Source organism: Conger conger, chromosome 4, assembly GCF_963514075.1.
Source record: "Conger conger chromosome 4, fConCon1.1, whole genome shotgun sequence".
Lineage (NCBI taxonomy): Eukaryota > Metazoa > Chordata > Actinopteri > Anguilliformes > Congridae > Conger > Conger conger.
This window is the reverse complement of record NC_083763.1, coordinates 11,610,203-11,637,467: the sequence shown is the minus strand read 5'-3', so window position 1 is coordinate 11,637,467 and position 27,265 is coordinate 11,610,203. Positions and strand designations below refer to the sequence as shown.

General features: G+C 49.3%; 1 protein-coding gene across 1 annotated transcript in view; it reads left to right on the top strand.

Annotated features, from left to right (window-relative positions):
- The window catches only part of dot1l (DOT1-like histone H3K79 methyltransferase), a 36,534-nt gene extending 11,210 nt beyond the window's left edge, over nucleotides 1–25,324 (top strand). The window contains exons 5-28 of the mRNA XM_061237986.1: nucleotides 1,198–1,426; nucleotides 2,015–2,109; nucleotides 2,469–2,531; nucleotides 2,623–2,678; nucleotides 2,901–2,980; nucleotides 3,459–3,527; nucleotides 5,125–5,231; nucleotides 5,621–5,662; nucleotides 5,888–5,977; nucleotides 6,356–6,572; nucleotides 7,020–7,133; nucleotides 7,228–7,319; nucleotides 8,034–8,135; nucleotides 9,020–9,157; nucleotides 9,936–10,061; nucleotides 10,747–11,186; nucleotides 11,468–11,576; nucleotides 11,934–12,080; nucleotides 12,370–12,451; nucleotides 12,555–13,114; nucleotides 14,785–14,990; nucleotides 15,839–15,912; nucleotides 16,195–16,905; nucleotides 19,399–25,324. Coding sequence (XP_061093970.1) covers nucleotides 1,198–1,426; nucleotides 2,015–2,109; nucleotides 2,469–2,531; nucleotides 2,623–2,678; nucleotides 2,901–2,980; nucleotides 3,459–3,527; nucleotides 5,125–5,231; nucleotides 5,621–5,662; nucleotides 5,888–5,977; nucleotides 6,356–6,572; nucleotides 7,020–7,133; nucleotides 7,228–7,319; nucleotides 8,034–8,135; nucleotides 9,020–9,157; nucleotides 9,936–10,061; nucleotides 10,747–11,186; nucleotides 11,468–11,576; nucleotides 11,934–12,080; nucleotides 12,370–12,451; nucleotides 12,555–13,114; nucleotides 14,785–14,990; nucleotides 15,839–15,912; nucleotides 16,195–16,905; nucleotides 19,399–19,406 — 3,957 coding nt within the window. The 3' untranslated portion in view covers nucleotides 19,407–25,324. The remainder of the gene's footprint in view (nucleotides 1–1,197; nucleotides 1,427–2,014; nucleotides 2,110–2,468; nucleotides 2,532–2,622; nucleotides 2,679–2,900; nucleotides 2,981–3,458; nucleotides 3,528–5,124; nucleotides 5,232–5,620; nucleotides 5,663–5,887; nucleotides 5,978–6,355; nucleotides 6,573–7,019; nucleotides 7,134–7,227; nucleotides 7,320–8,033; nucleotides 8,136–9,019; nucleotides 9,158–9,935; nucleotides 10,062–10,746; nucleotides 11,187–11,467; nucleotides 11,577–11,933; nucleotides 12,081–12,369; nucleotides 12,452–12,554; nucleotides 13,115–14,784; nucleotides 14,991–15,838; nucleotides 15,913–16,194; nucleotides 16,906–19,398) is intronic.
- Nucleotides 25,325–27,265: the final 1,941 nt, after the last annotated feature.

The following is a 27,265-nucleotide window of genomic DNA, read 5'->3' as shown; positions in this document are numbered from 1 at the left end:
TTCCGTCCGTACCCCTGCCAGTAACCGAGAACGTAACACCGCTAAAATCACGCCTCACCAGGCGCCTGCGTTCTCACAGTCTACCGCTCCTGTACGACTCCGCGATGAGAGTTCGCGCTTATCTAAATGTGGCACCTGTACTTGGCTTTTACTCTTTTTGGCAGCAGCGAACGGATGAAAAAATTTTTGCGGTTCTTTTCAGAGCTAACGTTAATTGTTAACGGGAGGCGTGTGAGCAGAGTGATGTATCCTGGTCATAGAAATGCACGTGTGTGTGTGTGTGTGTGTGTGTGTGTGTGTGCGTGCGCGCTTACCTCCGCGTTCTGGCAGTGTGTGTGTGTTTGGACAGTGAGCCGGAAATCCCTTGTCACACACCTGTTTGAGTCCTCCCTCAGGTTTCCCGAGGCGATGTATCACGAAGCGGGATTACCTCGTTAGCTGGATATCTGCGCTGAGTAAAACCCAGATCAGCTCTTTCTACTTCAGTCCGTGTTCCAGATTTGGGAGGGTTTCCGGGTTTTACTCAGTGCAGTTATCCTGCTAATCCTGGTGCTTTGTGAAACAGGGCTCTGCCGGTAATGAAAACGCAGCGAAAGCTAAGATCACGTCTGGCTTTAGCCAAATCCCAGACAGAGCAAACATGCTATTAGCCGCCAAGGGTGTTTGCACTTGTCCATTTGGCCTGTTTAAAGGGCGTTGTCAGACTGACTTTCATTTTCCTCTGGAGCAAAGTCTATCTTCTACTTGTCAGGCAGGGCAGGGCATACAGGACTGAGCTCTCAACCGTATCTCTGCGCGCGCACACACACGCACACACGCACACACACGTCTTTGTTTAAATGACTGGCATTTACAGCTTGACTGCTTCACACATTTGTGTGACCTACCCCTTATTTAAACTTGGCTTAAATATGTCAAAATGTATAATTAAAGTGTCCTTAATGTATGTCGCAACATGCAGCCTAACCTCATATATCGCAACTCCCATAGTGCACTGCTCTCTGCTGTCTTTTGGGCAGCACTGCTTTAGAGGATGTAGTTAGTCTTCTCTTTATCCTCCCTGGTGGTCAGTCAATGATCAGTGATGTTCCTGGCTTCTCACGCACGCACGCACCCCGCCTCACAATTCATTGTGTGTGTGTGTGTGTGTGTGTGTGTGTGTGTGTGTGCGTGTGTGTGTGTGTGTGTGTTCCACAGTGGAAAGGTACCACCCAGCCTATGAAGCTCAACAAGCGGCCTTCGAACGGCCTGCTGCGGCACATCCTGCAGCAGGTGTACAACCACTCGGTCACCGACCCCGAGAAGCTCAACAACTACGAGCCCTTCAGCCCGGAGGTGTACGGGGAGACGTCCTTCGACCTGGTGGCGCAGATCATCGACGAGATGGAGATGATGGAGGACGACACCTTCGTGGACCTGGGCAGCGGTCAGTTCCGCGTTCCCGCTATTCCCAAACAGGGGGCGACATGGCTCAGGCAGTCGTCTGGCAGTCGGAGGGCTGCCGGTTCGATCCCCCGCCTGGGCTTTGTCGAAGTGTCCCTGAGCAAGACACCTAACCCCCAAATGCTCCTGACGAGCTGGTCGGTGTCTTGCATGGCGGCCAATCGCTGTCGGTGTGCGAGTGTGTGTATGAATGGGTGAATGAGAAGCATCAATTGTACAGCACTTTGGATAAAGGCGCTATATAAATGCCAAGACATTCCTGCCACGCGGCAGTTTCTCAGTTCTGGGTTCTCGCCATTCCCAAACATTCCCACTACACTGCAGTTACTTCAGATTCCAAAAACGTTCCCACTGCACTTTGGTTAGATTTTACTGCCTCCTTTAAAATCCTTAAATATTTTGTGTCCTGCAATGTAATGAAAAAAAGAATTGCTCAACCTGGAACCCAAGAATCCTGCCTCATACTATGTGTAATTTTGAATAGACCACAGGGCCTTGTGACACCAGTGGTTTTCTTTTTTTTCCCTGTTTTCGTTGTTTTGAATGACGTCGTCTTGCGTTTTTGACACAGGCGTGGGACAGGTAGTGCTCCAGGTTGCCGCGGCGACGAACTGCAGGCATTACTACGGGGTTGAGAAGGCGGACATCCCGGCCAGTTACGCAGAGGTAACTTCCTGGCGTTTCTTTCCTCAGCACCACATCCCACTGTAGCAATAGTACTGTAGCAATAATTCTTGGCACCAGAACTATCCAAGCTTGTTTCCCACACAAGCACCAAGTGTTTGGGAACCCTGCCCAACCCTGTTCCTGGAGATCTACTTTCTTGTAGGTTTTCAGTCCAACCCTAATTTGGCACACTGTATTCTAATAATAAGATGAGATTTCTAGCTGGTGAATGAGCTGTGCTTTGTTAGGGTTGGAGTGAACGTGGTTGTGGAGCCCTGTTCTGAAACGGAGTCTGGAAATGTGGTGGGTTTTATATCCATTTTACTTCCGTCACCTTGCTCCTGTGCCTGTGTTTGCAGTCGATGGACAGAGAGTTTAAGAAATGGATGAAGTGGTACGGGAAGAAGCACGGAGAGTACACGGTGAGTGCGGAGCCCGCAGCCCTGTCAATCACTGATGGATTGCTGCTCGACCCGTGACCTTTGACCTGTACTTCCTGGTCTGTTCTTTCAGTTGGAGCGAGGAGACTTCCTGTCTGAGGAGTGGAAAGACAGAATCGCCAACACAAGGTAGGGCAAGCGTCTCTGAGAGAGTGCGAAAGAGTGTGAGAGCACAAGAAATCGAGCGATGAACAGAGATTCACCTGTATGCTTTACATCCAAACAGTGTCGTGTGATTCTCCCTTTTTTGGCTGACCTTGGCTTGCTCAGATACGTCACACGCTCACAGTTTTCTCCCCCGTTTCATTCCCATTCGCGTCTAATGCCGCCACTCCTTTTGTGTCCTCGCAGTGTTATTTTTGTGAACAACTTTGCCTTCGGTCCCGAGGTGGATCACCAGCTTAAGGAGCGATTTGCTAACATGAAGGAAGGTGGGTGTATCTCCCGGTCCGAATAACGTTCCCATTATATCGGAGGCTAAGCAAAACCCAATTCCAGAAACTTGTGAGTGGCAGACTGATCGGCTTCAGATGAGCCCTGGTGATTGCTCCAGGCACTTGTTTACACAGCCATTTCCACTAGAGAAATGAAGGGGAAGCCCCCTAGAGGTAGTGTACAGCAGCTGTGTAAACACCTGAAATTTGACCTTTGACCTTCTGGCTGTTTGACCTTCTTCTCACTGTTGACCTGTGTCTGTCTTGTTGTGAGACTGGCTTTTATTTTAAATATTTTTTTAACAAGGATGGATTGAGACATAATATTTGACATTATGCAAATTTCAGTCTGCCGTTATTTAAAGGAAATGACCTAAACCTGTTTCTTGGTGAGCCCCCATCAAGGTGGGTCCTTATGAATGTAAAGTTTGTTTTTTACAATCCTAGTGACGGTGTTTTCCATTTCTCTCCTCAGGTGGCAAAATCGTGTCCTCAAAACCTTTTGCACCTCTAAATTTTAGAATCAACAGTCGAAACTTGAGTGGTAAGTCACATGATGAAATTCCGTTTGTTAGCCTGCAGTTCCCACAGTATCCTTTGAAAAGTCGACTGTGTATACTCAAATTGTTGAGTAATGGGAAGACTCCAATATTCCACTGTCCTTGAAAACTCAGGGATTATTGCCTTCATAAAGATAATCTTTTACAGTAGGTATCATAACTCACAAGCTAGCGTGATGTCACTCGATTTCTCACGGCTTGCAATAGCTGGTATGCTGAAAATGCAACGCATTGAATAACTCGCTACTTAATTACGCAACCAAAAGTCATTTTTTACTGGAGAGTGTGTATGCAATCATGCAATACAAAATGATTCATGAAAGGCTTCAATACCTATCACAAAAATAGCCCTGAAAAGTAGTTGTGTCAAAAATATAATCATTCAAAAGGAAATATTTATCCTTTATGACTTCTGTGTGATTGTAAAAGTCACAGGAGAATATTGGCCTAATTTGACTGGCAACCCTGTAGGGTTGTAGTGGTGGTCATTCTCACATCTGAGAGTCGGTTGTGGATTGTGTTGCTGATCGTGTGTGTGTTTGTGAATTGTGTTGCTGATCGTGTGTGTGTTTGTGAATTGTGTTGCTGATCGTGTTTGTGGATTGTGTTGCTGATCGTGTGTGTGTTTGTGAATTGTGTTGCTGATCGTGTGTGTGTTTGTGGATTGTGTTGCTGATCGTGTGTGTGTTTGTGGATTGTGTTGCTGATCGTGTGTGTGTTTGCGGATTGTGTTGCTGATCGTGTGTGTGTTTGCGGATTGTGTTGCTGATCGTGTGTGTGTTTGGATTGTGTTACTGATCGTGTGTGTGTGTTTGTGGATTGTGTTGCTGATCGTGTGTGTGTTTGTGGATTGTGTTGCTGATCGTGTGTGTGTTTGTGGATTGTGTTACTGATTGTGTGTGTGTTTGTGGATTGTGTTGCTGATCGTGTGTGTGTTTGTGGATTGTGTTACTGATCGTGTGTGTGTTTGTGGATTGTGTTGCTGATCGTGTGTGTGGTTGTGGATTGTGTTGCTGATCGTGTGTGTGTTTGTGGATTGTGGTACTGATCGTGTGTGTGTTTGTGGATTGTGTTACTGATCATGTGTGTGTTTGTGGATTGTGTTGCTGATCGTGTTTGTGGATTGTGTTACTGATCATGTGTGTGTTTGTGGATTGTGTTGCTGATCGTGTTTGTGGATTGTGTTACTGATCGTGTGTGTGGCTGTGGATTGTGTTACTGATTGTGTGTGTGGTTGTGGAATGTGTTACTGATCATGTGTGTGGTTGTGGATTGTGTTGCTGAGCGTGTGTGTGGTTGTGGATTGTGTTGCTGAGTGTGTGTGTTTGTGGATTGTGTTGCTGAGCGTGTGTGTGTTTGTGGATTGTGTTGCTGTGCGTGTGTGTGTTTGTGGATTGTGTTACTGATTGTGTTTGTGGATTGTGTTACTGATTGTGTGTGTGTTTGTGGATTGTGTTGCTGATTGTGTGTGTGTTTGTGGATTGTGTTGCTGATCGTGTGTATGTTTGTGGATTGTGTTGCTGATCGTGTGTGTGTTTGTGGATTGTGTTGCTGATCGTGTGTGTGTGTTCTTCTCTGCAGACATTGGCACAATCATGAGAGTAGTGGAATTGTCTCCTCTGAGAGGATCAGTGTCCTGGACGGGGAAGCCGGTTTCCTACTACCTGCATACAATAGACCGCACCATAGTGAGTGTGACACGTCTCTTATCTCTCCGTGCTCATTGCCCGGGATCTCCACAATGGACCGACTGTCAGAGTGACAACATTAACCTTCATCATTTTCACTGATTTGTGTCCAAAATAAATTACCTTTATTGACTGTTGTATGTAGTGTGTGAGTGAATGGTGTGTGTGCCCTGCGATAGACTGGCGATCTGTCCAGGGTGTATTCCTGCCTTTCGCCCAATGTATGCTGGGATAGGCTCCAGCCCCCCTGCGACCCTGATCAGGATAAGCGGGTTCAGATAATGGATGGATGGATGGACTGATGTATGTATATGGTGAGGTCACTGCAGCACCAAGCTGCACCTGCTGTTGGTGTCCATACTAATACAGCCCTTTTTTTTTTCTTGCAGCTTGAAAACTACTTTTCTAGTCTCAAAAATCCTAAACTCAGGGTAAGTTTTGTGTTTCTATTCTTGTATTTTCCTCCATCAAATTAATCTTGATAGCAGAGTCTTGTTTCAAAGTGCTGAGGGTTCTCACTGTTGTTTCTGTCAGTTCTGGACAGTCTGTGGGTTGATTTTATAGACTCGGGTGTACGTAGCACCGCGGGGTTCTCCATGAGATACAGGTGTGTTTGGCACGGCTCAGGCTGAGAGATACTCTCGTGTGTCTTGCAGGAGGAGCAAGAGGCAGCTAGGCGTCGTCTACAGAAAGACAAAGACAGCAAGAGCAACACCACCACCCCGACCAAGGCGAAGGAGCACAAGGTACGTATGGGAGGGAAGGCCTGGTTTCTCCAGCGTTAGGACCATGATCTGGAATCCTCAGTTTGAATAGGTCTGGATCCCTATGTGCCTTTCCTTTCAGTCAGTAACCAGTCTTAACACAGCCAGTGGACTTACGTTTTGCTTTTAAGTCAGGAGTCCTCAATCTTATCCTGAGAGGGTGCAGGCTGATGTTTCAGCTTAGCGGGTACACACCCGATACTACTAAACAAGGTCCTTAGCAATGGCTGGTGTTTGCCGAGTGAAATCAGGTGTGTATTTGCTTGGTTGGACCAAAAGCCTGCACCCACATCAGCCCTTCCTGGATAAGATTCAGGGCCCCCTGACGTCAGTGCTGACCTCAGACGGCGTGTTTTTCAGGACTCTTGCGGGGAGGACGAGCGGCCGGGCCTGCTGACGGCGGGGAAGCCGTCCCCAAAACCTCGGCGGGCGCGGCTCATCGCCAAGGGCAGGAAGCGCGGGCGCCCCAAAAAGGCCTCGGCCCCCGCCATCACCGCCGCCGAGCGCAAGAGCAAGAAGAGCCAGAGCGCCCTGGACCTGCTGCACGCCAAGACCCTGTCTGCAGTGCCCCCTCAGGGTAGGAGTGCGCCACTGCGCCCACCGCCTCATCGAAAACGCGTCCGCCGACGGGACCGGTTCAGACACGCAATTACGCGCCGGGTTTTACGACGTCCGCCGACAGCCGCTGTCTTCTCCCGAGATTTGACGTGACTGATATTGAGGTCGGAGTAAAAAAAAAAAAAAAGAAAAAAAAAAGAGCCTAATTCACTCAATGAACTTGTAACTGGTTGTCATGGAAACAGTCGTTTAGCTTAGCTTTTATTTTGACACAGGCTCTGTAGTCTTTGCCCCGCTAACCTTTCTTTCCACCCCTCGTCATGTCTGCTGGCACAGTTTTAGCGCATGCTAGCTCTGTTAGCGGACGTGACGATGGCTATGAGGGTGACTGCCTCTCTCTCCCTCTCTCACACATCATTTAGCATCTTTGACCTTTAATGGCTAATCTTCTGATCTTCCTTCCCAGATGCATACAGGTCACCTCAAAGCCCCTTCTACCAGCTACCTCCCAAAGTTCAGCACTATACGTCTGGGCAGCTTCACCTGGGGCCCACCCCCCCGGCCCTGCAGCAGCTGCTGGGTAAGACCCCCCCACACACACACACCCCGGCCTGTCAGTGTGTGTAGTAGCATAAGAGGCCTCTGTTTGATGACGCTTCGCTTTAATCCCTCAGATAACTTCAAGGTCCAGTACCTGCAGTTCATGGCCTACATGAAGACGCCTCAATACCGCACTAATCTGCAGCAGGTTCTGGAAAAGGAGAAGGTGAGCCTCTTCTCTCACGCCTCCTTTTCCCCCCACCCGTCTCTCCCTGTCTCTCCGTTCCCCCCCGGTATGTCCCTCGCTCCTGGGGCCCGTCTCTCCTCTGACGGGACAGTGTTTAATTAGCGCTCGCCTTCCTGACGCCTCATCTTTTATTAATCGCCCATTCCACGGTCGCGCTCTCCGTCTCGATGCGAGGAACGCCGGGAAGCGGGATAAAGAGGTTTTCCCCTCACATCCGGAGGGCTCTGGCCTCCGCTGTGAATTATTTATCCGATGGGTTCGGCTGCTTGTGCTCTTCGGGGTGGATGGGTTTTGCTACCGGGAATTGGCCGCCTGCTGTTCCCGGGCTTTGATTTGCTGTTAACCACAGAGTGTTTCTGTCCCTTTAATCCACCTCTCCCTGTCTCTCCATCCCTCCATCCCTCCTCCACCTCTCCCTGTCTCTCCATCCCTCCATCCCTCCTCCACCACTCCCTTTCTCTCCACCCCTCTCCCTGTCTCTCCATCCCTCCTCCACCTCTCCATCCCTCTCCCTATCTCTCCATCCCTCCATCCCTCCTCCTCCTCCTCTCCCTGTCTCTCCATCCCTCCTCCTCCTCTCCCTTTCTCTCCATCCCTCTCCCTGTCTCTCCATCCCTCTCCCTGTCTCTCCATCCCTCCTCCTCCTCTCCCTGTCTCTCCATCCCTCCTCCTCCTCTCCCCGGCCCTCCCCAGCTCAGACAGAGCGAGCTCACTGGTCAGGCGGAGCAGCTGTACAGTGTGTGTCAGACGCACAAGGACAAGATTAAAACGCTTTTCCAGGCCAAACTGGAGGAGGTAAGGACACACACACACACGCATGCGCTCACACGCTCTCACACGCACACAGACACACACACACACGCTCACTCACACGCGCACACACACACACGCGCGCTCACACACACACACACACACACGCATGCGCTCACATGCTCTCACACGCATACGCACACACACACACACATACATACACACATGCGCTCGCACACGCGCTCTCACACACACACACACACACACACACACACACAGGAAATAGTTGACACTGCTGAAATGGTTGCGTTACACCGCCCCTCCCCCCACCTGCTGATATATCCAACAGGTATAGCAGATGGTGTGCTCGAGCTTGTTATGAATTTGGACCCCTTACAGCCCACCACAGGCGACGGTCCCCGTTGCAGTACATTGTGTTCCCCCTGTGCGTTTGATTTGCCCTTTGTTCGACATTTGACATCAGTGCCAGTTTTCCCGGAGGATGTACTTACAAGTTGGATGTCCCCACAACGCCGGCTGTGTCAGGCTGTGTGTGTGTGGGACCACCAGCCTCTCAGCTCTTACACTGTTCTCTGAGCAGTCAAGCTCAACCATTCCAATTTATTTCAGAAAATGCTTTAAGCGATCTGACCAAGCGGAGTGGGTTTGTAGACTGTCTGTAGAGTGGTTTATAGACTGTGTGCTTAGACTGATCTCCCCCCTGTCTCCCCCCCGTCTCCCCCCCCCGTCTCCCCCCCCCGTCTCCCCCCCCCCCGTCTCCCCCCCCCCCCGTCTCACCCCCCCTGTCTCACCCCCCCTGTCTCTCCCCCCCTGTCTCTCCCCCCCTGTCTCTCCCCCCCCGTCTCTCCCCCCCGTCTCTCCCCCCCGTCTCTCCCCCCCGTCTCTCCCCCCTGTCCCCCTCCCTCCAGCTGGGAGTGAAGGCTGTGACGGTGGAGGACCTCCTGCAGGCTCAGAAGGAGATCGCGGCTCACAACCGGCAGCTGCAGGAGCAGACCAGGCAGCTGGAGCGGGACAACGCAGAGCTGCAGGACCAGAGCCTGCTCCTGGTGAGGAGGCCCCCCGGGCCACAGCGCCTCCTGCTGGGAGGCTCTTCTGTTTCTATAGCGACCGTGTGTGCTCCTCTGCCTGCAGTCAGTCAGAGCCTCAGTTTCACTGGTGCAGGGGCTCAGCTGTGGGCTCTCGCCCGGGACAAAAGATATATTTTGTAAGAAATGATAATGTCCTGGGACTCCCGTGGGCCTGGGGACTGTCCCAGTTGGGCCTCCCTATCAGCGGCTCTGCAGGCACACGTGCAGTGTCCATATTTATCAACGGGGCCAATAATTCCGGAGCCCACTGTACGTGTGTATTTGTGTATTTGTGTGTGTGTGTGTGTGTGTGTGTGTGTGTGTGTGTGGGTGTGGGTGTGGGTGTGTGTGTGTGTATATATTTGCATGCATGTGTCTGTATAATTTGTGTGTGTGTATGTGTGTGCGTGTATTTGCATGCGTGTCTGTATGTTTGTGTGTGTGTATATATGTGTGTATATATTTGCATGCGTGTGTCTGTGTATTTGTGTGTGTGTGTGCGCGTGTGTGTGTCTGTATATTTGTGTGTGTGTGTGTGTGCGTGAGTGCATGTGTGTGTGTATTTGTGTGTGCATGTGTGTGTTTGTGTGTGTGTGCGTGCGTATTTGTGTGCACGTGTGCATTTGTGTTTGCGTGTATATTTCTGTGTGCGTGTGTGCGTGTGTTGATATTTGTGTGTGTGTGTGTGAGTGTGTGTGTGTGTGAGTGTGTGTGTGTGTGTGCGTGTGTATATTTATCTGTGTGTGTGTCTCTGCAGCTGAAGTCGCGCTGTGAGGAGCTGAAGCTGGACTGGGGCTCTCTCTGCCTGGAGTCCCTGCTGAAGGAGAAGCAGGCCCTGCGCCGGCAGATCTCTGAGAAACAGCGCCACTGTCTGGAGCTGCAGGTAACTGCGCCCTGTATTCTGCTCCCGCAGGCTCCCGCAGGCTCCCGGCGATCCGCTCCCAGTGATCTGCTCCCGCTCCACACTCCTGCCAAACGCTGTTTTTCTGCTGCCCCTTTTAAAGATTGCGCTGAGCTCTGCCGCAGACCGTAGGCTGTAGTCTGGAGTTGCCTAGGAACGGCACCTCGTTCCTGGAGGACCGGCGTGTGTGTGCAGGACTTAGCCAGTTACCCTGGGTCAATCGGTGCACGCTCATTAGCCGTATGCACCATGAATGATTCAATTGTTAACTGGACCGCAATGCATTTCGCCAAGACACAAACATTAATCAGCTGATGTTTATATCACAGAATGTGGTTATAAATGACAGATCATGAAAAATATTAGGGTAATTAAATAATTAAAAAGTCGATCTGAAACCCAGGAACGGATACGGCCCGCCTTGTCCATTCCTGGTATAGTGGCTAAGTTACTTAACTGGGCCCCGGAAGGTTGGTGGTTCCTTAACCACACATTTCTCCAGGGGGAACTGGCCCCTCCTTAGCGTAATCGACTAAGTCATTTTGGATGAAATTGCATTGCAGCTTATCCGGCCAAATGACTGTGATGCAAATGTAATGGAGTCAGTGGCAGGACGCGGTCCCTCGCAGAGTCTAGTGTTTAGCGCCCCCTGGTGTCTTGTGTGCAGATCAGCATCGTTGAGCTGGAGAAGAGCCAGAGGCAGCAGGAGTTGCTGCAGCTCAAGTCCTACAGCCCCTGCGATGAGCCCCTCTACCGCAAGAGCCTCCCCAGCCTGGCCCCCCGGCCCCCCCACGACCCCGACGCGCCCAAGCTGGGCCTGGTCTCCGCGGCGATGAACGGGCTGAGTCCGGAACTTTCCATCAACGGCGCGGCGTCGCCCTGCGTGCGGGGGGGCGGGGGCTGCAAGCCCGAGCTGCTCTCCCGCTACCTGCCCGTCTCCCCCGAGCACGACATCGTGCCCCCCACGCCCGACGCCCGGCACCGCCAGCTGTGCCACGCCCTGCCCGACTACACCCGCTTCTCCCCCGCCAAGATCGCCCTGCGCCGGCACCTCAACCAGGAGCCCGGCTGTGCCCCCTTCCGCAGCCCCGGGGCCTGCGCTCACAGGTGTGTGTGTGTGTGTGTGTGTGTGTGTGTGTGTGTGTGTGGGTGTGGGGGTGTCTCTGTGTGTGTGTGTGTTTGTGTGTGTGTGTGTGTGTCTCTGTGTATGTGTGTGTGTCTCTGTGTGTGTGTATGAGTGTGTCTCTGTGTGTGTGTGTGTGTGTGTGTGTGTGTGTGTGCCTCTGCGTGTCTGTGTTTGTGCATGTACAGTAACAATTCTCTCTGCGTATATGTGTGTGTGTGTGTGTATGTATGTGCTCTTGTGTAACACTTGGTGTGTTTTGCAGGGGGGACATCGGTGTGGTCTCTCCTCCACCCCTGGGTATAAAACAAGGCTGCCCCTCGCCCTGCTCTCCGGACACACAGCAGAGTGCCACGCCCAAATCTGCAGAAAGGGTAACTCCTGCTCCCGAGACTCTACTTTCTGTCGTGGGGTTTCCATCCAACTGTTTAACAGTTATAAATTGAACTTATAAATTATGACGTGACTGGGACCAGTAACATGCTTCTGCCCAAGAGAGCATGAGAAAGGCCAGCTGGCAGTCTTTTGATGACGGAATCCTGTTGCATCCTCTTCAGAGTATTCACATCACAGATTTGCATTGTGTTTTGGAAATTTGCTCAACGTTTGCAAAACATTTGGATGGAAACTTTGCTGTATTTCCCCTTGCTTGCTTGTGTGTGTGTGTGTGCGCGCCTTTGCTTGCGCTTTTCGGCTGGCGTGTGACGTGTGGTTTCTCCGCCCCTCTGTAGGCGTTTAAGGAGAAAAGCCCGGCGGTTGCCGGGGAGACCATCACCAGCCTGCCAATCAGCATCCCCCTCAGCACTGTGCACCCCAGCAAGCTGCCCGTCAGCATCCCCCTGGCCAGCGTGGTGCTACCCAGCCGCGCCGAGAGACTGGTGGGTCACTCCGCACGCGCTCAGTACAGCCTGTGACACAGCCCCCCTGCTGACTCTGACTCTCACTCCCCTCTGACTCTGAGTAGCTGAGACTCTGACTCTGCCTCTGACTCTCTGCCTCTGACTCTCTGCCTCTGACTCTCTGCCTCTGACTCTCTGCCTCTGACTCTCTGCCTCTGACTCTCTGCCTCTGAGCCTCTGAGCCTCTGACTCTGACTCTCTGACTCTGCCTCTGAGCCTCTGCCTCTGACTCGCTGACTCCGTCTCTGCCTCTCTCCCCTCTCTGCAGAGGAGCACGCCCAGTCCGGTGTTTCTATCCCGGGACCCTGTGCCACAGAGCAACGGCAAGCAGCCCCACACCCCTACCTCAGGTATGAAAATAATAGGTATCACTAGGGGGCGACTTCACATGAATGGGGGACTCGGATAGCCGGTGCTGATCCATGCCGCATCTCCTCTCCCCCCCCCCCTCAGGGTTCTCCTCCGGTTCTGTGATGGTGAACGGCGGCTCTCATTCCGGATCCTTCTCCCTGGACCACGATTCGGCGTCCTCCTCCCCGCCCCCCCACTGCACCCCCCCGTCGGGCCTGCAGGGGCGCCCCTCCGGCTACAGCCCCCCGCTGGGCACCGGGGGGGTGCTTCAGTACGCCGACGGCCCTCCCAGGATCCTCCCCGAGGCGGGGCCCGGCCGGCACGCCGAGTCCGACTCGGAGCCGCTCCACGAGAGCGAGGCCAAGCGCCGCATCTTCTTCTCCTCCTCTTCGTCCTCGTCCTCCTCTTCCTCGTCCTCCTCCTCTTCCTCCCGCCATCACCACGGCAAGCAGGGGCCGCATCACCACGGCAACCACCACCATCACCACCATCACCACCACCATTCGCCCGGCGCGTCGCACGAGGGCCGCAGGCGGGGCCGCAGGAAGCGCGGCTCCGTGGGGGCGGGCCCTGCCGGCGGCTCCTCCCCCAAGAGGCGGTCCTTTCCTGGGCTGGGCGGGGCCAGCTACCCCTCCGGCTCCCCCCTCAACATCAACTCCATGGTAGGCCGCAGAAGTGATCGAGTCCAGAGCATTGTAACGATCATTTTACTGTGATTATTCAGACGCGTTGTAACCTGGAGATTTTGGGTTCTGGTTCAGAAGGCCAAGTCCTCGGTCGCAACAGGATATTTGAGTGAGAAAGTTCAATCCAATTACATAAGAGATTGGCGTATGCTTTTATAACCCGTGGGAGGAAATTACTCTTATCGGTCTCTGTTATGTAGCTGCATTGTGCATTACCACCCAGATATCCAGCAGTTGTAATGTCATTAACCGTGGAATCGCCCATACGACTTTGAAAGAAAGTGAAAGAGTAGCATTAACAGAGACAACTTGAGAAGGGTACTACACTGTGTTCCAAATTATTATGCGAATTATATTTTTCCCGGATTTTCCTAAATAGTCAATGCAAATGACAGTCAGCATAATTTTCAAGTCATCGACTGTTAGGGTATAATTTGACTGTTATTGAACAAACCTCCCAATGATAACAGTATTTTTTTCAAAAATAAAAAACTTAAAATGCACTGTTCCAAATTATTACGCACAACAGAGTTTCAAAACATTTTATAGGTTGTAAAGAACTGATAATTTGTTGAATTTGCAGCATTAGGAGGTCATATTTACTGAAATCAAAAGGTATGCTCCAAAGGTTCTGAATAGGGTTCTTCTTTTTGTACCATGGGAGAAAGTGGTCAGTCAGAAACTCCACATACTTTTCAGAGGTCATTTTCCCTAAAGGGGCCGACCAGCTCTCTCCCCATGATTCCGGCCCAAAACATGACTCCGCCACCTCATTGCTGACGTCGCAGCCTTGTTGGGACATGGTGGCCGTCCACCAACCATCCACTACTCCATCCATCTGGACCATCCAGGGTTGCACGGCACTCATCAGTGAACAAGACTGTTTGAAAATTAGTCTTCATGTATTTCTGGGCCCACTGCAGCCGTTTCTCCTTGATGTTCGTGGGACTCCAGAGGCACCAGCAGCTTCAAATGCCTGTTTGCTGCTTTGTAATTTCTGCATTTTATCAACTGCTCTCTTAATCCGATGTTTTTGTCTGGCAGAAACCTTCCTCATTTTGCCTTTATCTGCACAAACCCGTGTGTGCTCTGAATCAGCCACAAATCTCTTAACAGTACGATGATCACGCTTTCATGAAATATCTAAGGTTTTCATACCTAGTTTCATTGAACTATTTCACGCTTTTTGGCAGCAGAGAGATCCTTTTTCTTTCCCATATTGCTTGAAAATGGTGGTCTGCTTAATAATGTGGAACGTCCTTCTTAAGTAGTTTTTCCTTTCATTGGGCTCACCTGGCAAACTAATTATCACAGTTGTCTGAGATTGATTTCAGTGATCCAAAGAGCCCTGAGACACAATACCATCCATGAGTTTAATTGAAAAACAAAAAATGTAATCTTTATGACACTTAAATACAATTAGCATAATAATTTGGAACTTGGTGTAATATATTATCGTTCGCATCAAAGAATGAGTTGGCGTTGCTCTCTGTTTTCACGGAGGATACGTGTGTATAGCTTGTCGGTCCTCACTTTGTCAAGGAAAAGTTAGACGGCTAAATTTCTCCAGTTGAATAACAAAGTGCTGAAGTTATGGATCGACCCTCTCGCACCCCTGACTGTAACACCCTGCGTGGGCCCAGCAGGTGAACAACATTAACCAGCCCCTGGACATCTCGGCCATCTCTTCCCCGGAGCAGTCGGGACGGAGCCCCGGCGGGGCGGACCTCGACCAGCCCCCCGTCCTGAAGAGGGAGTGGCCCGTGGAGCTCAACGGCTCGGGGCGCTACTCCTCCCCCGCCAGCTCTGACGACGACGAGGCGGGGTACCCCGCGGACAGCTCCAGCTCACGGTACCCCCAAATACACCAGAACCTGCCACACAGAAATGTGTGGTCCCCATAAATATACAATAACCTGACACACACAATCGCATGGTACCCACAAATACACCATAACCTGCAAACACAAATGCACGATACCCGCAAATACACCAGAACCTGCCACACAGAAATGTGTGGTACCCACAAATATACAATAACCTGACACACACAATCGCATGGTACCAAAAAATGCAGAATAATCTGCAAACACAAATGCATTGTACCCATAAATAGAACCTGCAAACACAATGGCATGGTACCCACAAGTACACAATAAGCAGCAAAACACAAATGCATGGTACCCATAAATACACAATAACCTGACAGACACAAGTGCATGGTACCCGCAAATACACAATAACGTTACACACAAATGCATTGTACCCACAAATACACAATAACCTGGCACATACGCATGGTACCCACAATACGCAATAGCCTGACACACAGAAATGTGTGGTACCCACAAATATACAATAACCTGACACACAAGGTCATGGTGCCCACAAATACATGGTACCCACAAATTCACAATAACATGCAAACACAAGCGCATGGTATCCACAAATACACAATAACCTGCAAACTGAAATGCGTGGCTGGACTGTAATGTCTACGCCAATTGGTACCCACAAAAACAGTAACCTGACACACACAAATGCAGGGTACCCACAAACATACAGGAACTGGGCACACAAACACAAGGTGTATTCAGGTGTATAAATGGACAGTGTACGAGAAAAACAATGTAAGCTAGTAAGTCGCTCTGGACAAGAGCTGCTGCTAAATTACAAAATTGTTATTGTTTTCCTTTTCAGAATCGAGAGGAAGATCGCCACCATCTCCCTGGAGAGCAGAGACAGTCCCCTGAAGTCGGGAGAAGGTGAGTGGGGTGAGAAGCCAACTTCTGAAGTAGACATGACGGCATTATTTTAACGTTAAATACACAGAATTTCAAACGACTATTTCAATGCTCACCTGCGCTGTCTATGTGACTCCTGCAGATAGTGTTTTCCAGTGTTTCTGGAATATTTGTGCACCCAGACTTTCATAGTACACACATGCCAAGCATTTATTAGATGATTCTTACTGGCTTGGTGGTTTGTCAATCATGTAGATAGAAGATTCTTGCTTTATTGTGTGTAGTCGCTTACTGTGTGTGTGTCTCTCTCAGGCGGTGGCTCGATGGGACGCAGATCCGGAAGCAGCAGCATCAACAGCGAAGTCTCCTCTTCCTCGTCCTCCTCTTCCTCCACCTCCTCCAGCAAGTGGAAGTCGACCTTCTCCCCGATCTCCGACCCCAAGCAGCTCCCGACCTCCGACCCCAGGCAGGCGGGATCTCCCTTTGGGGGGGGCGGGGCCAGGGGCGGAGGAGGGGGCGGGACCGACTCGGACTCAGATCACAAACAGCAGCAGCGGAGGGGGGAGGGTGGGGTCCCGGACTCCACCCACCCCTCGGGGACCCCCTCCTTCCTCAACCACAACCCGTTCCTCAGCCAGGAGGCAGGCCCCGGGCCCCGCGGGGGGGCCCCAGGAGGGGTTCCCGACAGGCAGCCAAAGCAGAAGCCCTCCAGGGACTGGGAGCTAAAGACAGCCAGCCAGAACCTCTTCATCGCCGCGGCGACGGCGGGCGGGGCCGTCCTGAGCGGGAAGGGGGGCGGGGCTGCGGTGGTCTCCTCCTCCTCCTCCTCCTCTGCCTCGGGGGCCGGCGTAGGACAGTACCTGGGGGCCCAGTTCCCCCTGGGGGGCGCCTCGGTCCTGCACCCGCTGTTCGGGGGCCAGACGCCCGTTTCGGGGGGCGTTTCGGTTGCGTCCCGCCTTGTCAACGGACACACCCCCCTGGGGAGCTTCTCCAGTAACGGCCTGGCAGGAGGCGCAGCAGGAGGTGAGCCTCTCCTATCGTTAGCGCGCTAACCGTTAGCCGTCCTGTTTTAGCCCGTTAGCCGCGTAGCCGTCCCGTCGTCCGGGTTCCCGGTGGGAGGGCTGCCCGCCCGGACGCAGGTAGGTGGAAGCCCCGCCCCCCTGCCTGATCGCCCGCCCCCCCGCCGCTCGCTTGGCTATTTGATTGGCAGCTCGGCTTGCCGCTGTGCACCCAGAGAAAACGACTCTGCTCTGACCCCTCCCCCCTCGTGTGTGCATGTGTGGGGTGTCCTCTCCCTTACTGTGACCCCACAGGACTGGGAAAAACAGTAACACTATACAGGCCTGTGGAAATGTTATCAGCTGGAAACGCCCATGTCATCTGTACCGGTTCCATGAACTTATATGACCGGTATGAAGCAGCACAGCAGTGTACATTTATCATATACCTTTAATTTATGTTTTAAAGGAAAGTCTCTAGGACAAACGATAATAGACAGAGTTCGGTCTTTTTGCTCTGAACCTGTAAACAGTGGGGTCCTTTTCTCTGGGTGTCTTTGACAGTTTTGTTTTAAATGCAGACATTTTGCTCTGAACTCCAAACTCCAAACTTTTTTGCCTACCTCCTTAGCGCAAGGTAGATTTATTTGGACAGTCACGAGCCTAGCTCGTTGGCGCAAGACTGATTTCTTCAAACAGTCGCTAGCCTAGCTTGTTAGCGCAAGGCTGATTTGTCCAACAGTCACTAGCCTAGCTTGTTTAGCGAAAGCTTGGAATTCAGGGAGAATGTCTGCCTGCTTTCTGTGTGCTTGTCTGCTATGCACAACCTGGCTGAGCCCCCTGTCTCTCTCCCTCCCCATCTGTCTTTCTCTCCCCCATCTCTGTCTCTGTCTCTCTCTCCCCCATCTCTGTCTCTGTCTCTCTCTCCCCAATCTCTGTCTCTCTCCCCCATCTCTGTCTCTCTCCCCCATCTCTGTCTCTGTCTCTCTCCCCATCTCTCTGTCTCTCTCTCCCCCCTCTCTGCCTCTCTCTCCCCATCTCTCTGTCTCTCTCTCTCTCTCTCTCTCCATCTCTCTGTCTCTCTCTCTCTCTCTCCCCATCTCTGTCTCTGTACCCCCCCCCCCCGCTATGTGTATCTGCAGGTATTTTTCACCACGTGGTGCCTTCAGTTTCCTCTCGGCAGTTTGGGGCCTCCCTGCCGGTCCCCGGGGCCCTCAGCTCTCTGCTCAATCTCTCCTCCCAGGCCCCGTCCCAGCACAGCGGCCCCCTGGGGCCTGCCTTCCTCAGCTCCACGCCCTCCTCCTCCTCCTCCTCCTCCTCTGTGGCCCCCGGCCGCACCCAAACCGTCCTGCACTCCCCCCAGGCCCCGCCCCTCTCCCTGCCCCCGCCCCCCTCCCCTGCTGACCGCCACCCCCCCGCCCCCCGATCCCGCCCAATCCCGCGGCCCGCCTCCCCCCACGCCCCCCCACCACCAGAGAGCGCTGCCTTCGTCCCTCTCTCTCCCCTCCTCTTCCTCCGCTTCGATGTCCGCTGGCTCCGCCGCCGCCGCTTCCTCCTCGTCCTCCTCGTCCTCCTCCTCCCGCGCTTTCACAGTGCACCACCCGCCCCTGCCGGCCCCCCGCACCGCCCCCGCCCCCCCTCTCCCTCCCCACGCCGGCGGTGGGGCAGGGGGCAGCGTGGGAATGTGGAGGACCCTGGGGATGCAGCCTCCTTACGTAGCCTCGCTCACAGCCCCCAGGCCCAGATAGGGTGGGGGGCGCGGGGGGCGAAGGGGGCAGAGGACTGGGGGCGGGGGTTGGCTGTGCCACCCCCCCCCATCCGGCTGCTTGGCCCAGGAATAAAAGGTGAGTCGGTTGGAGCTGGTTTTGTGTGGGGGTGTCAGTATAGGTGTGAGGTCGTTATGAGTCATGGGTTGCTCTGCAGAGAGGTACACAGGTGTGAACCGTCCAGAAGAAGGCCAGCAACCCACATTTGGTCAAACCAGCTCATACACTCAGCGTTACCTGAAGAGGACCCAACCGTTTGCATTATTCTTCTTTGTCAGCCTGGTTATGCTATTTATATACGTTTATTTTTGTCATGCCCTGACAAAAAAAAGCAGATGGCACTTTTGCTTCTGCCAACATTGCTGCCTCACTTTTATGGAGCTATTATGGGATTCAGAAGTCACTTTGTGAATCCATTCAGAAGTCACTTTGTGAATCCATTCAGAAGTCACTTTGTGAATCCATTCAGAAGTCACTTTGTGAATCCATTCAGAAGTCACTTTGTGAATCCATTCAGAAGTCACTTTGTGAATCCATTCAGAAGTCACTTTGTGAATCCATTCAGAAGTCACTTTGTGAATCCATTCAGAAGTCACTTTGTGAATCCATTCAGAAGTCACTTTGTGAATCCATTCAGAAGTCACTTTGTGAACCGATTCACAAGTCACTTTGTGAACCGATTCACAAGTCACTTTGTGAACCCATTCAGGTCCGTGCTCATGTTTTGTTGTGTCTTTCCTCCCCTGTGGCAGGTAACTGAAGAAATCTACCTCAACCCTACTATCAGACCTATGCAAATGGACAGGTGTGGACCAGGAGACGGCCCGATCCTCACTGACTGGTGCTCCTTAATCCTCTGAGCCGCCTCTCTTCGGCATGGGCGTTAAAAACAAACAAAAAACGAAAGCGAAAACACGTGCAGCTCCTCCATACATTTCACACTGACCCTGGCACTCTTACAAATCTGTCCTGAGCCGCGTCGAGACGGTCCAGCCCTGTGTGTGTGTGTGTGTGTGTGTGTGTGTGTGTGTGTGTGTGTGTGTGTGTGTGGGAGAGAAGGGTGTTTGAGTGTGTGTGTGTGTGTGTGTGTGTGTGTGTGTGTGTGTCCATGCCTCTGGAAGAAAGGTTAGATCAAACTGAGCAGTGACCTTTAACCCTTTAAAGTGTGAGATCACAAACAGGTCATGTAATGCTGATGTAATGATCACTATCAGTAATTGAAAGCAGTGGAGTTCTAGAACACTCACTTTTGAATTTTGAATAAATAAATAAAAAAACATTCCAAAAAATCTAGGGTGAAGAGAATAACTGCATGTATCATTTCTGTGGCATGCTGAATATGACCTATTCCAATATTAACACAGTTAATTACTTCTAAAGCTCATTAACAAATATCCCACAGGAGTGGGATAATATTTGGAGTTTCCTGGCCCAGTTTTGGTATGCATTAACAGTCCTTTCAAACAAGATGATACTGGCTAAATTCTGTGTGGGCTTACTTTCATCTTACTTGCACCCAGCGTGAGCTTCTTTCATTATAGATCAGATGTCATTCATGTGGTCAATGAGTTGAGTTTGCTTCCTGTTAATTTAGGATAGCTGAGCGCCCCAAGCAACAGGAATACCGATACTATTACACAAAGAATATGCAGTTCATTATTCTAATTCAGATGGGAAAATCAACAAATCTTATGTTTTCTGACATTTTTGTGGTATCTCTAAAAGCTCATAGACATACCTAATAAGCAATATTCATCATGCCTCTGGTCGTTTTTGTGACTAACGGATACATACTTTGTCGTGGCCTGTATGGTCCGTGCCACTACAGTACCCAACATCATTTTGCCTCTACAGCTTGGTTTTGTTCAGGTGAATTTAGGGGTGTTGGTTTTTACGGTGCTCTGTGCTGGTGTCAGGGAACAATGGGGCCCTCTGCTTCTCTTCCTGGGGCGAGCGTTGTACCCGCAGCTGTTTACTGCTGAGTTTCTGTCGTTTATCACAATACACCCAATATGAATCAAACACCCCGGCCCCCCCAGGAAGAAGCTGAAAGCTTGATTGACTGTTAATCCTTCGTGTCTTATGTCTGAATGAGAGTGGATGGTTGGTTAGGAGGGGGGGGGGGGGTCTGTCCTCCGAATCAGAGGGACGGCCCCCCTCGTTAACCCCGGTCACGCACGGGGCGGCCGGCCTCCAGGCTGAGCTCAGGACAGACCCACACGCACACGGACACACGCACACGCACATGCGCACGCACACGGACACACGCTCGACACCGCGGACCGCAAAGGCCGGCCGTTGTCTGGCGGGCTTGCGGCTTTGGGTGCCATGTTGTTCCGGAGGACAGGGAAACGGACACGGAAGGAGCCGGAAGAACGCCTCGCCTCGCGCGGCTGGGCGCCCCGCCCTCTGGACCGCGGCTCTGCGACGGGACGTCTCCTCGCCGCGTTCCGTCGGTCGCCACGGCGACGGCCCGACCCGGTGCCCCGTGCCGTTCTGTCACTTTTTTTTATTTTTGTTTCTCTCTCTGGTGCAGCGTACAGGATCTGTAAACATAATAATGATCCACTACCCCCCCCCCCCCCCTTCCTCATAATGTTTAAATTATTATTATTTTTGCTACTCAAGTGTGTGAAAATATGCATCTGTACAAGCAGCTTCGGGGTTTCGGTGGCGAAAAATGGTGCTCTGCTCTCAGAATTTAACACTGGATAACGTACCTGTGTAGGTTGTTGACGACACACTACTGGTGTGTGGGGTCAGCAGCTCGTTTTTAACAAAAAAACGAAACAAACAACATAAAACTGCATTTTTTTGTTTTGTTTTTGTTTTGTTTTTTTTAGTCATTGAGAATCATGGCGCTGGTTTCCATGGCTACAGGATTCCATAGCGGGATGGTAGAATAAGCGGTTTGTGAATCGCGTACGTGGCCTGGCTGCTAAGGCTCTGCTCTTGTCCGTTATGGTGCTGCTGGACGGGCCTGTGTTTATATTACTCAATCACAGACGTATCCAGGCGTGGCTTATGGTTAGCGGGCCTCGGTCAAATACGTAATCGTTTTGGATTCAAATCATTTCCTACTACTTTACTTTTTACTACACTTTTTAATTTACTATGTTTGTCTTGTGTATCGGAACCTATGAAATGCTTTCTAAGTGCACAAACCCCACCTTCTGGTCTTCTTGGTTGGCTCAGTCGCGCCAGGCAAGATGAGCTGAGGACAGAAAAAGGTATTTGAATCCAAAACAATTACGTAATTGAACCAGGTCTGATGGTTAGGCTGGCTGTAGAAGGTGGCTGTTGCCAGTCCACAGGACTGCGAGAACCCGGTCAGAACCCAGAATCACGGCCATGCATCCGCTTTACGGGTTAACTTCTCTTCCACTAACTGTCCTTTTTTTTTTTTTTCCTCGATTTTTCTTTTTGTGAAATAGTAGCCAGCTGACTATTGCAGTGTAGTGCAAGCGATTCCTGCATAGAATTGAGATCTGTTTATATTTTATTATTCAGTAAAGTCATTTTAAGCTTCCTTTCAAATCCGCCATCACCTTTGACCATTATACCTCTCCTGCATCACAGACCAGGGGACCAGGACATTAACGAGCTGCCGCAGGGGCTAAATGAGAGGATTGTATATTTATGTATGTACACTAAATGCATATAGATTGTCAATGAAGAATTTAGGTAATCGGACCGCGAGTGTTCGAGAGCTTATCCTATAGTCGGGATTAAAGCGCAAGAAATATATTTGGAAAGGTAGGATGCGATGGCGTGTACAGTAAATTCAAAGCAAGCTTGTGTAGTTGATGTAAATGTGTGTATGTTGTTGCTGAAACATAGTTTCTGGTGGTCTTACAGGCATATTTTGCCTTGAAATACGTGTATTAGCAAGGGTTTTTTTTTATAAATGAAATGCTCTGTCAGTGTAGTTCTACAGCCAGTCCAATCACACACGGGTTCACACACGCACACGTTATCTCGCGCACGCACGCGTTATCTCCAAATACACACTTTCTCTCACACTGAGAAATTCATATGGACACACGGGCTCACACACGCACACGTTATCTCCAAATACACACATTCTCTCACACTGGGAAATTCATGAATGACAGTTAAACTACTGGGGACTTTTTCTTTTGAACTCATCTTGAACTTTTATTTTGAAATCAGTTTTTCATAGAGAAGTATTGTACTGTGAATCGGAGTAACTCTCCTTAGACTGTATAATTGTTTATATTTTAGTTTATTGTATTTATCCTGTAATTTTTTTTTTTTTTTGGTTTCCATGGTGATAATTGTATTGGGATTATTTAATTTTTCCCGAAACATTAGCGTTAATGGTGTAGGACGCAATAGGTCTTAGAGTAAGTGACGCACAGTCTGAAGAAGAAAAGAAAAAAAAAAAAACCACATGGTGCTACAATCTATAATCTCCGGACTGTGCCTAATGTTATTTATGAAACCTTAAGAACGTCAACAACAATTATTAGATTATTGGTGCTTCTTGTACACAGGGAAGTTGTTTGCCATTTTGCGGCATTCCTTTGTTTGTGATATTTAAAATTGTATGGTGTTAATAGTACTGATATTTTCTTTAAGGCCGAGTGTACAAATGCACTGCACGCCTCAATGAAGCCATCTGCAAAGCTTGGCACAGAGTTATTGATACAAATTAAGTTTTCACTAGGTGCGTGTATGTATACACATACACATACGTATAGATTTGTACATATATAGTGTATTGGTGTACGACACAACAGAAAACACAATCACCATTTTTTCTTTTCTTTTTGAAAACATGCATCATCAGTTTTATTCAGGACATTCTATCAATGCACACAAGGTTATATCATACTTCTGTGCAAATACGCCGCAAAGGTCTTTAATTTATGACTAAGAGGACATTGTTGACGGGAACACGCTAGGCAGGCCGCGTCTTTTCTGTGTGAGGATATGGTGCATTTTCTTTGGTGCTGAACATAAAAGGCCGGCGCAGCCAATCAGGCTCGTCGGTCGGGCCCGGGGGGAGGTGGGGCCACCGTCGCCGTGGCAGCGACCGCTCCAGCGGAACACGGTTCACCTTGACTGTTCCATGCACTCTGGAACACGGGGCTTAATTAGCCTCAGTCTGTGCCGTCTCCCCACGACTGCCTATTAATTCGGGAGTCTGCGTACGCCTCAAAACAGGCGCCGACTTTTAGAGTTGTGTGGTATGCGGATGACGTAAGACCTACTGGTTTGTGCTTTTTTGATTTTGCATTATGTTTACTTTTTTTAATCTTTTTTTTTTTTTTTCTTTATTAAACCTCTGGGTCTGTGTCGAACGTTTGCAATGATGCCTTCTCTGTTGTGAAAACTGGTGCTGTTTTAACGATAGGAACACAACAACAAAACATGTCATTACTGGTGCATCGTATACCAAATTCCAGCGTATCGTGACACTGGCTGCCTGTTCCAGGGCTGTTTTCAGTACCCCCTGCATACTTTTCCCCATTCCACAAGTGTGAGCATATAATGTCTAATTGTGATGTTTAAGAACATTACCCCGGAGTAGGATGACACATTACATGGGCTGTAGTGTCTAGGCTTCCATTGGTCAGGTGTCAGTGTAGTCTTCACGAACAGGAAATGACACGTGTGATTTATCGTACGTTCGTGTTTTGTGCACGTGTGTGTGTGTGTGTGTGTGTGTGTGTATATATGTGTGTGTGTGTGTGTGCGCGCGCGTTTAATTTGCATCGTGTTGAGGCTCATCTAAGCTTTATAGTCACAATGCCTTTGAGAGGGCAAGGATGCTTTGTCACCAGGAATGTGTAATGACTATTTCTGTTTTACGTCACGTGTGGACTACAGTTTGTTCATATAGGACACGACCAGAAAAAGCTAGTCCTTTGTTACCAGCACTGAGAGGTCTTTTCTAATTATTGTTATTGTTGAAGTTGTTACAGTTATGATTTATTCTTGGTGTTTGATATAATTGCAGTCGTTATTTGGTGTTTTTATGACAACTAAAGATCCAGATCAATTTTAATATCCTTAAAACAGTTAGGTGCTTTCCTGCACTTTAAACAAGGAACATGCAGCTAATGGGATAACATGTCCTCTACCCTTGTGCCGGACGAGAGGATGGCTTTTAATAAAATTACGCAAGTTTGAGTTTCTTTTTCATTTTTATTTTGGTGTTCCCCTGTTCCTAATTTGCTTTATTTTCAGTCTGTGGTGGTGGTGGTGATGTGTGTGGGAGAGAAAGCAGGCTTTGGGTTTAGATGTAAAATGTATTTACACTAACTGTTTGGCAGCTCTTGACCATTTCTGTTTTATGTTTGCCGTAACCCTGCCACGTCGGTAATGCTAACTTGAAAAACCATGGTTCTCTTAATTAGGTGTTCGGCACAGTGTCATCTTGGAGTGCACAGTATTGCCAATACCCCTCTGAGGTAATCATAGATGACCAGGATTTGTCACTATTGCCTTTATTAAAAAAAAGAAAAGCGTAAAATATCCTCTGTGATGGTACAAAACTGCTTGGTTTTTTTCTTCTGACTAACACAGTGCACTGCTCCCTTGGGAATCACAAGTAGTCCAGTGTTACTACACTTGTGAACGGTTGATGCTTTTGTGAAACATTGTATGAGGGTCTGTCATGAATGCATTAAATGATTTTTATCATTTTAAGTTGGCTTGCCAGGTTTTTTTTAATTTGTGAGCTTTGATTAATAGTGTTTGCAAAAGCCCCACCTAACGGAGGTGTATTTCATTAGTGCTGCTACTGAAATGGTGTTTGAGGCTCTGAGAACTCCACAGAGGCCCAAGATTTAGCCCCAGGACCAGATAATGCTGAGGCTTTTAGGAATACAAGACGCCAAGGAGTAATGAGTCTGCAAAGATGAGACAAAATATAAACCAAAACACAGCAGGGAGAGAAGGGGTGGATGAGGTGGTATGAGGGAGATATGCTAACTTCTCTATGAGAATGCGAACATCCATACAGGTCAAAATATGTAAGATTTAGCAGGTAAACTGCTCTAATGTTAAAACTTAAAAAAATTAATGAAGATTGGGTGCTCATTTTTTTTGTCATTTTATTAAATCATCCAAATAACTGTGAAATTTAGCTCAAGGCTTGCGTCTCAAATTATGCTCTGGGTCCTGGTGATTTTATCGTCCTGAAAACAAATGGAAAAATACCGAAGTCAAAGCTGATGAATATCATTATTGCATTTATCCTAAAAATGTGAAAAAGAAACAATGAAAGTCTGGCAAGCCCGTTTATAAATGATGTTTATTTTCTGACTGTGATACAGGTGAGCGAAGTGCACGTTCGTATCCACAAAACTAAAATGTACACCGGGCTGAAATGTCTGAGTTGCTGGTGTCGGTATTGGCAAAAGCTGTGTCTCTCAGGAACCCCCCCCCTGCAGAGGTTATTTAAGAATGATGAATATTAATAATAATATTTTGTACTGCTCGCTCACTCGCAGCGTAAGATCATACGTGCACTGTGACACCAGGTTCACCTTCCATCTACTACTGTGCAGGTGTGTTTGCCTTCTCCGCCCTCCACACGCGATCAAAATGGTGCTTTTGAGTCTCGAGCCTTACTGGTGTCACGACAACGGCCATTTGGCCGTTTGGCTGCAAGGTTGTCCAGCGTTTATTTATATTTATTACTAGTTTTTGTCTGCTAGCCTTATTTTTGGTTGTTGGCTTTTAAGTTCTCACACAACTGGTGCACACTCCAATAACTGCTCCCATTATGATATACTATAAAGAATTGTAACATTTGTTCATAGTGTTTATTTTTGTAATATCTGAACATGTTTTTGGAAAGGCTTACCCCCCCCCCCCCCCCCCCCCCGCCCACCCCAATGATCCCCCTTGGTTCGCCATTTTGTCCATCAGATATTTTTGTCCTTTATTTGTCTGAGTGTGATTGTAGCTGCCCCTCTGTCTAATAGTACTCATTCATTCCTTCCTTTCTTCCGACTAAGAGCTCCCTCCTTTCTCATTATTGATTTTCAAAATGGAAGCCAAGTGTGTGGTGCTGCGTTACTGTTATCTGGGAATAATAAAGAGATCTATTGGGGTGGGGCTGAAATGACTATCTGTCGAGACAAAGAGGTTTGAGGTGCAATAATAGGCAAACCTACTTTAAGAAATAGCCTGAGGTATGGAAAATTTTACTGTTTTGGCAATGGTGCTTTTCTCTTTTCCAAGAGAACGACATATAATAATGCTTTGGAATTTCTCAGCTTTTTATTATAATTATTAATAAAATGTTGTGTTTCCTATGAAGAGCGTTGTTTGTCATTTGATAGACTGTTGGGGGTACTATATGATAAAAGTGGAGGTTTATGTAGGTGTGCTGGATTTAGTTGGAGCTGGAGCTAATTCAAACGATCAACTACGGGTCCAGATACAGTTTAAATTAAGGTAGTTTACAGTTTATGATTAAAACAACTGTACCTTCACCTCATCTTACATGTACACAGTAAAATGTTCTGTGTTAATTTGGCTCTGAGTCAAAAAATAATCTTAATGTATTCCACCATCAAACCTATTTGACTGCTTGTAACAGTTCACAAGTTTAAAACCATGGTAGAGTATTGCCTTAAT